General features: G+C 39.8%; 1 protein-coding gene across 2 annotated transcripts; it reads right to left on the reverse strand.

Annotated features, from left to right (window-relative positions):
• Window positions 1-212: 212 nt before the first annotated feature.
• Window positions 213-11589, reverse strand: DUSP28 (dual specificity phosphatase 28). Of its 2 annotated transcripts, XM_033959166.1 has the most exons (3): window positions 11108-11589; window positions 10165-10262; window positions 213-2132 (listed from the first exon to the last, which is right to left on the reverse strand). In XM_033959166.1, the coding sequence occupies exons 1-3, from the start codon at window positions 11450-11452 to the stop codon at window positions 2114-2116; spliced, it is 462 nt and encodes a 153-aa protein (XP_033815057.1). In that variant the 5' UTR covers window positions 11453-11589; the 3' UTR covers window positions 213-2113. The 2 variants fall into 2 exon arrangements, with proteins under 2 accessions (XP_033815057.1, XP_033815058.1); XM_033959167.1 differs by lacking the exon at window positions 10165-10262.
• Between the last annotated feature and the right edge of the window lie 2398 nt (window positions 11590-13987).

Below are 13987 nucleotides of genomic sequence, written 5' to 3' on the forward strand. Positions count from 1 at the left end.
GCTGCTATGCTTCATTATGAATTTCTGTACATCTCTATGCATCCACTTAAATTTTACACATTCAGTAATGAGTCAAAATAGCAAAATTATATGAAAAAAGATTTTTGACACACAGATGTTCAACAATTTATTGTTTGTCATGAATCTGATATACCACCTAATCCAACATGCAAGTCAAGGCAGTTTAGAAAGGTAAAAGTTTAAGTTTGCCATCACTTGCCCCTGCAAGACATTCTTATCAGTGTCGAAGTAGTGCATGAGGTCATCAGGTGCCATTTCAAATACTAGTATCAGTGGGGCATGAAGATCAGTTGCAAAGTTACTCAGTTCCAGGAGTAAGACTGACCGATCAAGTTTATTAAAGTTTTGACATATCACTCAAAATGGAGGGGGGGGAGACAGAAATGATTTTAAATGGGGGATACATTACATAGACATTCATAATAGGGTAAGATAACTATAGGTAAGTTGGTTGAACAATATCTTGATAGGAAAGAAGGGGGTAAAATCACATTAGGAATGAGGGGTAGGTAGATAATAAAATACTTCTTTTTTTAATTCTTTATTGATTTTCCAAACTGCAATAGTGCAATATACAGATATATAACATACAATTAATCAACAAAAGCACATACAACTTTCAAATATACCTAACCAAACCATTTTTCCCACCCACCTGATATTTATTCAATAAAACACTGAAATATAAATTTTCCCAATAACTTTACCCTATTCAAATAAATAAATAATGCCTTTCCATCCTCCCCTCCATACCAAGTGTAAATTTTTAAAGATCAAATTAGCACAGAAATAACCCCTCCCACCCCTATCTGGATGTGTACGAAAATAAACAAAAACTGACTCCTAATCAAAGACCTTCTATAGCAAAGAGATATAAGATGTCAATGGCCCCCAAACCAATTTAAATAAATTACTGTGCCCCAAACTATTGGCATTCATCCTTTCGTATCTGTAGCTGGAACAAAGATTTGCCCACCAGAAAGGGACATTTAGACGATCATAATTCTTCCAATTTCGGGTTATCATCTGGATGGATTGGTAATAAAATACTTCTTAAATAAAATTAAAATTGTAGTGCCTTAAGATATAATATCATCTGCATAATTGAATAAAAAAGTTTTAAGACTGGTTTTAAATTTAGTCAGTGAGGTTTCATGATGAAGGTATGATGGAAAAGCATTCCAGAGAGTGGGAGCTGTTACTGAGAAAATGTTTTTTCTACTTTTTAACTTATATCTCAAAGCTGTGTGCTATGTGTAGTTTTTGACTATTCCTCCTGAAATTAGTGTGATTGCTTGAAATCACACTACTGGATCTTTGCAATAATAAAGAGGAAAATCACTTCTGCCCCAGCTTTCTTTCTGAAGACACTGCTTAGTGGTAAATGGGAGCAAGTTTTTAAAACAGATATATAAAGACATCCAAAGAGGATGAATGGATTAGGTATCTAGAGCCCCTTGATTAGGTGATAGGTATATTGGATCAATAAAGGGTGTCTTTAATGCCCCAAGGGGAATTGGCATGTCAGAAATTCTATCTGATGTCTTGTGGATGAGGAGTTATAATTTGATTAAGAGAGGCTTTTGTCATGACTGGGAAAGCATAATCAAGCAAAGTCAGAAAGAGAAAGCAAAAATCAAGACCCTAAAGATAGAGTAGGAAGAGATACAAGTAAAGTTTGTACAAAGAAGAAATGGGGCATCTCTGGCAGAATTTGGGAAGGTATGAACTCTACCCAGGTCAACTGTGCTCAGTTAGGTTATGAGGCTGTAGAGAGAAGCAGTGAGGTCCTAGAAAAAAATCACAAGTAGGTTGTGAGGTCCAGAAATAACCTAACAGATTTGAGAAGCTACATTAGAATGGAGGAGCTGCTGACATCACAGAATGGTATTTCAAGGAGAACCATAAATCCAAGCCAGGAATGGAGCCCAATATCAGGAGTTCAGAAGGACTACCAGTGAGATCCAAGTCCAAACAAATCATATAAACTAGGAGTTCCTCTAAACTGGAAGGTGAAGCTAGAAGACAGACCCATCCTGGTGTCCATATAGTGGTGTGCTCCACTCTGACCTTGAAACCAGAAATAGCTGTCTCATGAATTCTGGGTCAGTCTGAAAAACATTCAAATAAAGGAAGAGATTTATTGAGGTACTGAGACTACCAAATGTAAAATAACGTATTAGCCTTAAGAAAAAAATTCAATTTCCTTCCAGCCTGTACAGTAAACTCATAGAGGATATATGCAGACCATTCCCTCCTTACTGACTTGGGAAACACTGCACTGCAACATAGTAAAGCTGTAGCGGTTTGTTTTCAGACTGTAATAAAGCATTTTTCCCGTGTATGAGACTATTGGGGGGGGGGTCCCATTGATTCCTATGAAACTGAGGTACATAAGTACTGTATGGTGGAGGGCAAATATTTAGGCCCCCTTTTATCAAACCATTGTAGAGCTTTTTACCATGGGCTGGCAAGGGAAATGCTCCAATGCTCATTCAATTTTAATAATAGCAATTTTCCAATTATCTCAGTTGAGAATATGGCTACATATACCCTTAATTGTTACACCAATTTTCAAATTTGCCACAGGTACAAAAGTATATGTGGTGACTTGTACTTACTGGGCTCGAAAGCCACTGGGAGGCAGCTCGGATAACTCCCACAGTTAGCGCTGACCATGTTCCAATGACCAGCACTGAATATCCGAGGTGGGGAACTAAAATGTTAACCAGCTAATTCAATATTCATCGTTGACCAGTTAAATTTATAACAGCCAAAGATAGGAGTGGTATTTATGTGGTCTGATTTGGCTGCTAAACTTAGCTGCTCAGTGCTGAAAATTGCTGGTTTTCATGCGATATAGCTGGTTAACCTTTGGCCACTAACTGTGAATATTCTAATCTAATCTAATCTTCTATTTCTGCGTCGCACATACCTAAGCAGGCTCAAGGCGACTTACAAAGAAAAGAGAGAGGAGTGAGGAGAGTAGGGAAGGAGAAAATGGGGAAACAAGGGGCAAGGGAAGATCTGAGAAGTTTAAGTGTCAAAGAGGCTGGTTGTCAGTTTTTTCCAGAATGTGGTGTAGTTGGTCGTTTCAGCTAGGTCATTCCAAGTTTTCACTCCAAGGAAGGTGAGTATAGAGTGAAAGATTTGCTTGTATTGAAGATTCTTTGTTGAAGGGAGGTTCAGTAGTATCCTGTTAAGGGTTCTGTGGGAGGTAGACCATGCTTTTGAGAAGAGTTGGATGAGTGGAGCAACTGAGTTTCTGTGAATTATTTGGTATATGATGCATGAAGTTTTAAATTTTATTGTGATGGGATGGGTAGCCAGTGTAGTTGCCTGATGAAGGCTGATATCGAGTCGTATTTTTTCAGGTTGAAAATTAGTCTTACTGCTGTGTTTTGTATGAGTTACATTTTGTGGGTCAGTGCGCTGTTGATACCCATGTAGGCAGAGTTACTGTAGTCCAAATGTGTTAGGATCATCGACTGTATAATCAGAGCAAAGTGATGTTGATGAAAGTATGGCCTGATGAGTCTTAGTTGCCTCATGGTGAAGAGGGACTTTTTCCAAATATTAGAGATTTGTGTTTCTATGGTTAGTGTGGGGTCAAGAATGCAGTCTAGGCTATTGGAGGTTTTATCGACTGTGAGGGTGTGGCCCCTTTGAAGAGTGATGCTTGTCGGTGCTGTCTGTTGGGCTGTGTGGAAGAATAAGATTTTGGTTTTGGTTTGGTTTAGTTTTAGCTTGTTGATTGTTGCACAATTTTGGATTCTTTCAATGTTGGTTGATACTTTGTTGGTGACATCTGACTGGTTGTTGTTTGTGGGAATGAGGAGCAGAATGTTATCTGCGTAGGACATTATGCTTTCATCATCGAATTTGATGGTTCCAAGGGAACTCATGAAAAGGTTAAACAGGATGGGGAAAGTGGAGAACCTTGAGGCCCCACAGAAGGCCTTCCAAGGTTTGGAGATCTCTTCATTCTTTTAACGATATATTCTCTGTTTTGTAGGAAGTCAGAGAACCATTTTAGCACTGTTCCAGTTATACCAATTTTGTGATATTCAACAAAGATAATCAGTTATCTTGCACTGAATATGCGCTATTTAAACACTCAGTGCCGTTTCTGGCCAATTAAGTAGTGCTGAATATCTGCCGGACTTTGCAGATATATTATTGCTGGTAACAGTGAAGATCTGAAAATGGCATCTCTGTGCATATTTTCCTTCCCTGACCTAAACACGCCCCTGAGGGAAGTGTCTTCACACATGAGCTTTTAGCTACATTATGGAGGGGAGGCAATTTTCAGTCAATTAATGCAAGTAAAATCCTTTTTACCCAAGTAAATTGCTTTGAAAATTATCCTCCTCTTGTCCATTTTATTCTATTTGGCCTCCCATGCAGTATCTTTCCAGCTTTGGCAATTATTTTTGGATGTTCAAACACAAAGGATATCTAAGGAAGAGGAAGAAATTCTAGAGCAGGGCTGCCCAAGTATGGTCCTTAAGATCTACTGGCAGGCCAGGTTTTCAGGATATCCACAATGAATATACATGAGAGAGATTTGCATACCAAGAAGGCAGTGCAGGCAAATCTTTCTCATGTATATTCATTATGGATATTCTGAAAAACCTGGCCTGCCAATAGATCTTGAGGACCGGACTTGGGCAGCTCTGTTCTAGAGCTTAAAAATCATTGGGCAGACTAGGTAGGCCATATGATATTTATCTGCCTTAATTATGTGGTCTCAATGCACAAAGGAGTTTAACTGGGCTGAGCTGACTAGCCACTGATATTCAGCGGTACTTAACCAGGAAGTGCTGCTGAGTATCTCTGTTAACTACCATTCCATAGTTAGCTAGTTTAGAACAGTCCGCGTGGAGCCACATCTTAGTCAGTTAGTGGCAACATTCAGGGCTCCTTTTACTAAGCTGCAATGACGGTTTTAGCGCACTAGACTTTAACACCAGTATTGAGCTGGCATTAGTTCTAGCCACGTAGCATGGGTTTAGCACGCGCTAAAATCCTGCAAGCGCTAAAAACGCTATCGCAGCTTAGTAAAAGGAGCCCTCAGTCCACTTGTACCTGGAAGTTCAATGCCGGGAGCGACACATGTCATGACACAATATACAATATTAGAACTGCCATCTATGTTTCTATTCTTTATGTTCTGGCCCCACTGAATTACCTACAAGGGATCTTCAAAATGTTTCCGCACTTTTTTTTTTTTTTAAGTATTTATTATATATCTCAAAAACAAATTATATAATTTTTCCACATAATCACCCTGTTTTGGGATGCATTTTTCCCAGCATCCTACTAACACGCCCTCATCACTTCTCCCACCCCAACCATTTCCCGCAAAAATATGAAAGCGTGGAAATTTTTTGAAGAACCCTCGTATTTCACCTAAGTTTCCTTTCAGCTTCAAAGTACTTAAGCTGACCCCCTTTTATACCTGAAACAATAAGAGGTTCTTTTACTAAAGTGTGCTAAGCAGTTAACATGGATTTTAGTGCATGCTGCCCAAGAGTACTTGTTGTCCTAGGTGTACATTCAGCTGTGCATCCCCCTAAATCAGGAGCAACTCCAGGCTTTTTCCCCTATCATCCTCTACCTTTCCCTTTGCTACCCATCCCCCAACAGTCCAGCAAAGCCCCCTACTCTCCCCCTCATGAACAGCATTCAGCCACTAGCCCTATCGCTCTCCTAGGATCAAAGCTGCAAAGGTATTCTATAGTCAAAGTGCCTTTAACCACAGGCCTCTTTGCTCTAGTGCTGCTGGGTCCCACTTCCCCTGCAATGCAGGACTTTCTGTTGAAGTGGGACAAGTCTGAAGCATTTGAGTGTGGGCCAGCACTAAATCCACTTGACCTGCCCCTTTGGCATGGACAGAGTTAGAGCACTGGCAACAACAGCAAGCAAGGAAAAGAGCGACATGACAGTGATACTTCACTTTGCCATGCTGTCACTCTTGATGCCACCTTAAGTAGATGCCTAGTCAATTTAGGGGCAGCGCAGATCTGTGGTAATGGCTACAATGTATTAACAGTCAGTGTGGTAAAACTCCTGCACTAATAGCAAAGCATGGGTTGATGAATAGGCAGGGCATGGACTGAGATTGGGCATGTATTACACATTGCAGTTAGCATATGTAAATTGTCATATGCTGTCAAATGTGCAATTAGCATGGGTGCACTAAATGCCAACTCAAGAGATGGCATTAGGTGCTTCACATTAACACACAGTAGGTAATTTACCTGTACAGTAAATTCATGGATTAAATTCAAGCTACTGTTGCTGACTTTTATGGTTTCTACGTAAGTACAAGTCCCTATTTACCTACTCACGAACTCAGATCTCTCAACAACCACTGGCTGGTGTTACCAGGTCTCCTTTCAGCCCAAAGAATACTCGACACAGAGCTTTTTTTTTTTTTTTTTGTGGCTCCCACTGTTTGAAACTCATTCCCACTTACTATTAGAGAAGAGCTAACCCTGAAACAATTTCAAAGAGCTGCTAAGACCTCACTTTTCCGTTAGGCTTGTGATTGACCTTAGCCAGAGTAGTTGGGAGCGGCTGACACTCCCTGCAAACTATTTTACTTTGATGTGCTTAAACCTTGGAATGCTTTCCTAGTATATTAATGGAGTTCTTGTTTCCTCTTTGTTCAGATGGTAAACCACTTTATCTTACACCGCTAGCTAAAGGCAGTATAGCAAGTCCTGATAATAACTAAATGGGGAATTCTGGATTTACCCCCAGCAGTTACTACACAACCTTTGCAATTACCAACTCGTACATTTGCATCTAAGATCTGACTTCACTTTAGTGAAAGGACCCCTTAATGATTTTAGGCATAAACTGCAGTCAAGAGATCTTCACAAATGCTGCTTCAAATCTTCATCACTGGGATACTCTGAAGTTTTAAACAAATTATTTCTTTTCGTATCAGTTTACCTGCTTGTATCTCACTAGTAATAATAGTTTCATTTGTTTCTTCTCTTTTTGGAAAATTTTACACATTCAGTGTGCAAGTTATCTACGCTGGTAGTTTTCAACCCAGTGCTCTGAGATTATCTAGCCAATCAGGTTATCCACAAAGAACATGCGTGAGATATTTGCATATTAAGAAGGCAATGAATGCAGATTTATGATATGCATATTTGTTGTGAATATCCTGAAAACTTGGCTGGCCAGGTAGTCCCTGAAGACAGGTTTGAAAACAACACATGTGTAATGGATTGCTATATGGAGTATTAGCCTTTAATCATAGTGAGTTCTTGTGTAAACAATGGTAATTTAATCCCATATTATTCTTACTGTCATATATTTTATTAAATCCACAAAGGGGCTAATTTTATAGCAGGTCACCTAGGTTAAGAGTGCAAGGAAGTGGCTATTTCTAGCTCATTTTTAAAGACACATAGGCATACACCAGCAGAATCACATCTAGATTGAAGCAGTGGACATTTATACTTGCTCAGCAGCTGGTATAAATGGCAAATGTAGAGGACAAAGGATAAAACAGGAGAGCCAAAATCCACAAACTCAAACACACAAAGCAAGGAGTGGAAATGACCTATATAGACTGGTGGACTCAATCTATTTCTTAAATGTCCTTTATTTACTCCAAAAACTCAATGACTCAACATGGACATGTTTCGGCCAATGGCCTGCTTCAGGAGTCTCATAAGTCTTCAAAATGCTGTAAACGATAATTCCACTTGTTTGCCAAATATCTGATACAATGCTTCAACTCTTCCGACAGCATTAACAATAGCCAAAAAGTATCCTGTGCGTGGGTGGGAGAAGCTCCTGCCAGCTTAAAGAACTCATTTTCAAAAAAGAAAAACATCCAACGAGTGACATAAAGGGGCAGATGGATATTTTTCTTGCCAAACCCTTCTAATTCCTATTTTCAAAACCTATTTTCTAGATGGATTTTTTATGCTGTTCTGCAGTTCATCTAAATCTCAAGAAGGCATGTTAGAGGCGTGGCCTGGGAGACACTAGGGTGGGCTTATGACTGACATTTTTCTGCCATAATCGAACATTTAAGAATACAGTCTAACCTCGGTTTACGAGTGCACCGGTTTGCGAGTGTTTTGCAAGACAAGTAAAACATTTGCAAAATTGGCACCTCGGAAACCGAGTTTGACTTGATTTATGAGCATCACCCCCTGCGATCTGGCATCCCCCCAGCGATCTTTTAGAAAAGCATAGCAGGGGCTCTTCACCAACACTATCGGCAGTATTCATGGAACCGGCATAACAAAGGGGAAAATACTTTGATAAAGCCCCCTGGGCGAAACATAGCCTATGTTGGTGAAGAGCCCCTGCTATGCTTTTCTAAAAGAGATGAGTACCTTTCTAACTTATCTATAATTAAAATATTTAAATAAGAAAAATATTTAAAAAAATATATAAAATAAGACCGATGAAGACTTTAGTGCAAACAATTCTGTGAATGAAATGCTCTCACAGCTTGCACCGCTGAAGTCCTAAACGGGAATAATACCTCTATCTAAGGTTGTGTATGTGATATTATAGGAAAGCCTAGTCATCCAGCACAGAGGCAGCTTATGCCGTCTTGGGGGTGGGTTAGGGACTCATGGAGAGGAGGATCCCTGCCCATAAGCCCCTGTAATCACTGCATTGATATTGAAACGTGCACTCCCCTGTACACCCCAGAAATCCTTTTGTACTGGAATATAAGTGGCTCCTGCAGCCATAAGGGCTATTAGGGTGGTAGGGTGGTAGATAAGTGGGTCTAGGGGATTCTGGAGGTAGTTTGGGGGACCTCACCATTACCTATAAGGGAGCTGTAGTGTGATGAAGACATGGCACCCTTTTTGCAAAGTTTACAGCAGTGCCCCTAAATAGTGGGGTACCCTGTAAGGTACCCCACTATTTAGGTGCCATGTCTGGGTGTTCAGTCCATCACTTTGCAGACCCCTCCCACGTCCCTCCCAGGGCTTGTTCTAGGCGTTTTTGACTTGGATGAAAAGTTAGACAAAAAAGTGGTATAAAGATAGACGATTTAGCGACTTGGACGATCAGATCGGCAGGACGTATAATTAAACGATTTTCGAAAGAAAAACAATTTTGGATGTATTTTTCGAAAATGTATCCTAGGCTGTTTTTTTACTTTGGATGACTTGCGACTTAGAAGAAAACGGACTTAGACGTTCCTTTCGATTATGCCCCTCCACATATTTCTCTATAGGCAGCCAATCAAGTTTCTTATATAATATAAAAATACTATCATATCTCTTCAGACCATATATCAATCTCACTGCAGCATTTTGAATCTGCTGCAATTTTTTTTTTTTTTCCTATTTTTAAATTTAAGTTAAAATGCAAAGAATTACAATAACTACTGCATAAAAAAATAAAAATAAGAGTACTTGTTGTTAAGTTTTCAAGAACAATCATGTCAAAGAATGATGCTTGTCTGGGCAGTTGTATCCTTATGCACACAGACACTCATAACATTGACAGATTCTTGCATACATGCCATCTATTCTAGTGTTTACTTATAAAGGGAATTTTTTAAAAAAATAAGCTAATATTCTGGAATCTCTCGTGGCACACTTGGTATCTCTTTGGGGAACACCATTGTGCCGTAGCACGCAGTTTGAGAGACACTGATGTTTTATTGTAAGCTGCCTAGGCTTCAAGCAGTTAATAGATATTTTAAATAAATACATAAATATATTAAGCTGATTTATATAACTCTTCTTCCTTTTGAGGTTTCCATATGCTTTGAACAATGTGCTATGATGATAATTAAGTCATCTTATGTTTTATGGAGAGAGGATTTTCACTGAGCATTGTTTGGGATTTAACTTGAGAAATGTAAGAATTTTGTGATTTATTATTTACACAATTCAATGGTTTTAGTGTACTTTATATACCTTTAAATAGTCTACTTGGTTAGTCATTTTATAGTTTATTCCTCTAGCCAACTGGGTGTTATATTTGAGCTCTTGTTCTGTAATTTTTTTTATTAAGGAATCAGAACTTCCAAAGAATTCTGTAATATTCTGCATACATGTACAGTAGTTGTTTCTACTCCTGACTATATGTGGGAAACCTTGTACTTAAAAACATAAAACATTAGTCTGAGAAATGTACCTGTTCAGTGCTTCTTTTTGTAAATCTTGTTCATATGCCTTAAGCTGAGACCAGAATCCTACATTAGGTTCCACTATTGGTCTTGCAGCCTTTACAGTCTAGAAATGAATGAGATAATTAGAGGATCTATATTGGTAAGTAATTCATTTCTATCACATCACCATATTGGTCCTGGAGGAACCTGGAATCTAAATAGGGTATAATACGTTTTTTGAGGCTAGCATGAAAAGATTGTCTGACCTATAGGGCCTCTTTCACGAAGCCGTTTAGCACGGGCCACTGCAGTAACGGCCCTGAAGCCCTTAGAGATTTAGTGCGACTTTGTAAAAGAGGCTCATAGTATTAAAAGTTGATATTCTACAATATCTTTTTATGTTGTTCCAATAAAAATGTATCATTATTTACTAGGAGGTCAATATTCAATGTTTTAGGCCTTAGCAACTCGGGAAAAGAGCTGGAATTGTCACTTAGAGGATTTTACTCCACTTTCTGCGTTCCAAAGAGTGAAAATGGAGATCACAAATTCTCAAATTAAGGCCCCCTTTTATCAAGCCACATTAGGGTTTTTTATCGCCAACTGCTGTGGTAAAAGCTCCGACGCTCATAGAATTCCTATGAACATTGGAGCTTTTACTGCAGCAGTCTGCAATAAAAAAAACTCAACACGGCTTGATAAAAGGGGACCTAAGCTAAATAACTGAGGTGGGAGGGGAAAAAGTGTACAGAGCTAGATGAGAGGGTTGGAATTTTCAAATGGGAGAAGAGGGTACAAGTGTGTGTGATCGTTCTACAAAAAATAAACAAACTTTTCTTCCTGCTTGACATTTCCGCTACCTTTTTACTTATAAATAACACACACGTTGCTATGTAAATCTAGAGAACTATGATGCAAAAACACATTGTTCTGTATAAGAGCTTCATTTCTTAACACTATAGGCAGTACCTCAAAGGCACCTTCCAGCTGAAGATGTCTGTATTTCATTAGGTATGCAATGCAAACTGCAGCAGATCTACTACGGCCATTTTTACAGTAAACCAAGCATTTCCCATCCTTTTGTACTATGTCTTCTATTACTTCAGCACATTGGTCAAAATAAGCGTACAGGTTCTCAGATGGCTTGTCAAACACGGGGACTCTGAGGGTTCCAATCCCAAGACTGGAGAAAGGCTGCTGCCTGGAGACGTTGATGCAAAAAGTGACTCCTTCCTGGATGAGTAGTTCCTCATTGCAGGCTGACTTGGTGTTGCTAATTAACAAAGAATCTGTGACTTTGCAAAGTTGTAACATTTTCAGGAAAAATGATCTTGTGTAATTCCTATGACGTTATGTAGTTCATAGATTTTTGGGAAACTTATAAAATATAAATAGGAGAAAAAAAATAAACATAATTTACCGTTAAGAAGAGATAAGTATACTTCCAGCAGCAATTCTCTGTCTGCAACTGCAACCTTTTCTACTGACATGCCGTTCTATATTTATTACACGAGTGTCAATTTCAAGAGCTTGTTTTAAATCTCACTGCCTTCTCTAGAAATGTAATACACAAAAACAAAAATACACCAGGACCATTTTCTGTTGCAGTTAGGAAGTAGTTCTACAAGGAGCCACCAAGTTAGGCAGCATGTACCCACACAAATGCTAGTATTATAGTTAGTTATGTACATATGTGAACATCTATACACAAATTTCCAATAGTCTGGCTGTGCATCGTTCTGTAAGCAAGACATGGGGGAAGCCACTGCTTGCCCTAGATTGGTATGCAATGGAGAGAACTGACTCGAGCTAATTAAACCTCCAAGAGAAGTACTCATAAAACTGTAACTTTGCTCAGAGGCTTGTAACTCTAAAGAGAGGGAGGAAACCCTCTCTTGAAACAAGAGTTATTATTTCAAATCATAGCAAGGTGTTTTAGTAAAAATGAGTCCAACTCTTGAGGGTAACAAGGCTTGAAAAAATGTTCAATACTTAAATGGAGTATTTTGCAGAATTTTTAAAAGTCCAAAAATAATGATGATTGCATTCAGGAAAATTGTACTTAACTTAAATGCAGAACATACAACTTCCAGGGACCCTGGAAGTTGTATGTTCTGCATTTAAGTTAAGTACAATTTTCCTGAATGCAATCATCATTATTTTTGGACTTTTAAAAATTCTGCAAAATACTCCATTTAAGTATTGAACATTTTTTCAAGCCTTGTTACCCTCAAGAGTTGGACTCATTTTTACTAAAACACCTTGCTATGATTTGAAATAATAACTCTTGTTTCAAGAGAGGGTTTCCTCCCTCTCTTTAGAGTTACAAGCCTCTGAGCAAAGTTACAGTTTTATGAGTACTTCTCTTGGAGGTTTAATTAGCTCGAGTCAGTTCTCTCCATTGCATTTCAGCTATTTTCTGACTCTCAATTGCTAAATTCTCCCTGTGTATTTGGAAACGTAGTTGCCCTAGATTGGTAGCAGAGTAAGATTAATTATTTGAGGGCCCTAGCCCTGCCCTGCCCACACCCGCCAGTGGCGTACCAAGGGGGGGGGGGGGCGGTCTGCCCCGGGTGCATGCTTCAAGGGGGGTGCACAGCCGGCTGGGTCCGGAAGCTCCCGCTCTGTTCAAAATGGCACCTCAACGCGGCTGCCGACTCTGCTCTGAAATATGAGTCTGCAGCCGCGCTGAAGTGCAGAAAGGTCCCGCGATGACTACTTCTGCTGCCTCTGCTCCAGAAGAGGTAAGTGACGTCGGGGAGGGGAGAGAAGGGGAGGTGTGAACCGGAAGCTGCAGTCATTGCGGGACCTTGCTGCAAATCTCTGCGTCTGCCGGCCCAGCCCCCCTCCTATGTCACTTACCTCTTCCGGAGCAGAGGCAGCAGAAGTAGTCATCACGGGACCTTGCTGATTTTGATGGAGAGAGAAAGGAGCATAGCAGGGTGGTAGAAGGAGAAAAAGGGGGTCAGGGTGGTATGAAAGCATGGTGAAGGGTAAGAAAGGGGGTCAGGGTGGTATGGAAAGGTGGTGAAGGAAGAGAAATGGGGTCAGGGTGGTATGGAAGGGTGGTGAAGGGAGAAAAAGGGGGTCAGAGTGGTATGGAAGCATAAAGGGTGAGAAAGGGGGTAGATGCTGATGGAAGTGGGGGGAAGGGAAAGGAGAGTAAAAAACCAGACCATGGGGGTGTGGGAGAGGGAATGAGAGGAGAAAGATGCCAGATCATTAGAGAAGGGAAGGGAAGAAGATGGATGCCAGACAAATGGGGGTCTAGGCAGAGATGGAAGGGGGAGGCATAAAGTTTCTGGAAGGGGAATAGAAGGAGAGAAGATGCCATATAGAAGGGGCAGATTGAGGGTAGACAGTGGATAAAGGAAGAGAGTGACAAGAAGATGAGGAAAGCAGAACCTAGAGAAGACAAGGTAGAAAAAAATTCTATTTTTTATTTTTATTTTTTTTTGCTTTAGGGGAGATGCATCGCTGTTTCTGTGGTGTTGCATTGTATGCAGAGTCTAGCTTCTTGGTGCTTCAGTTTAACCTTTATCTACGTATTTTTATTCTATCTCCCCATTTACAAAACTGTAGAGTGTTTTTTAGCGTTGGCTGTTACCACCATGGCTAAAAACCACACTACAGTTTTGTAAAAGGGGGAGGGGTTAGTTTGTGATTACATACTACGCGAAGGTGTTTTGTGTGTTCAAAAAGACATGGTTTTCTGTTAGGATTGACTGTGTAGGATTGATCTGTACTAGTCTGGCTTGTTTAGTTTTACAATGGGTTTATTGACGTACTGCTCACTGCAGTTTGTAAGATGCTGCCTTTTCCTAGGTACATTCTTGTGTGACGTGTGGA

Source organism: Geotrypetes seraphini, chromosome 9 (assembly GCF_902459505.1).
Source record: "Geotrypetes seraphini chromosome 9, aGeoSer1.1, whole genome shotgun sequence".
Taxonomy (NCBI): domain Eukaryota; kingdom Metazoa; phylum Chordata; class Amphibia; order Gymnophiona; family Dermophiidae; genus Geotrypetes; species Geotrypetes seraphini.

What these genes read in the sequence shown, in the direction of transcription:
- DUSP28 (XM_033959166.1), bottom strand. Translation starts at nt 11,452, where the DNA reads ATGTTACAACTTTGCAAAGTCACAGATTCTTTGTTAATTAGCAACACC. An exon ending in AGCTGGAAGGTGCCTTTGAG is followed by an intron (nt 10,263 to 11,107) that starts GTACTGCCTATA and finishes ATTCATTTCTAG; the next exon opens with ACTGTAAAGGCTGCAAGACC.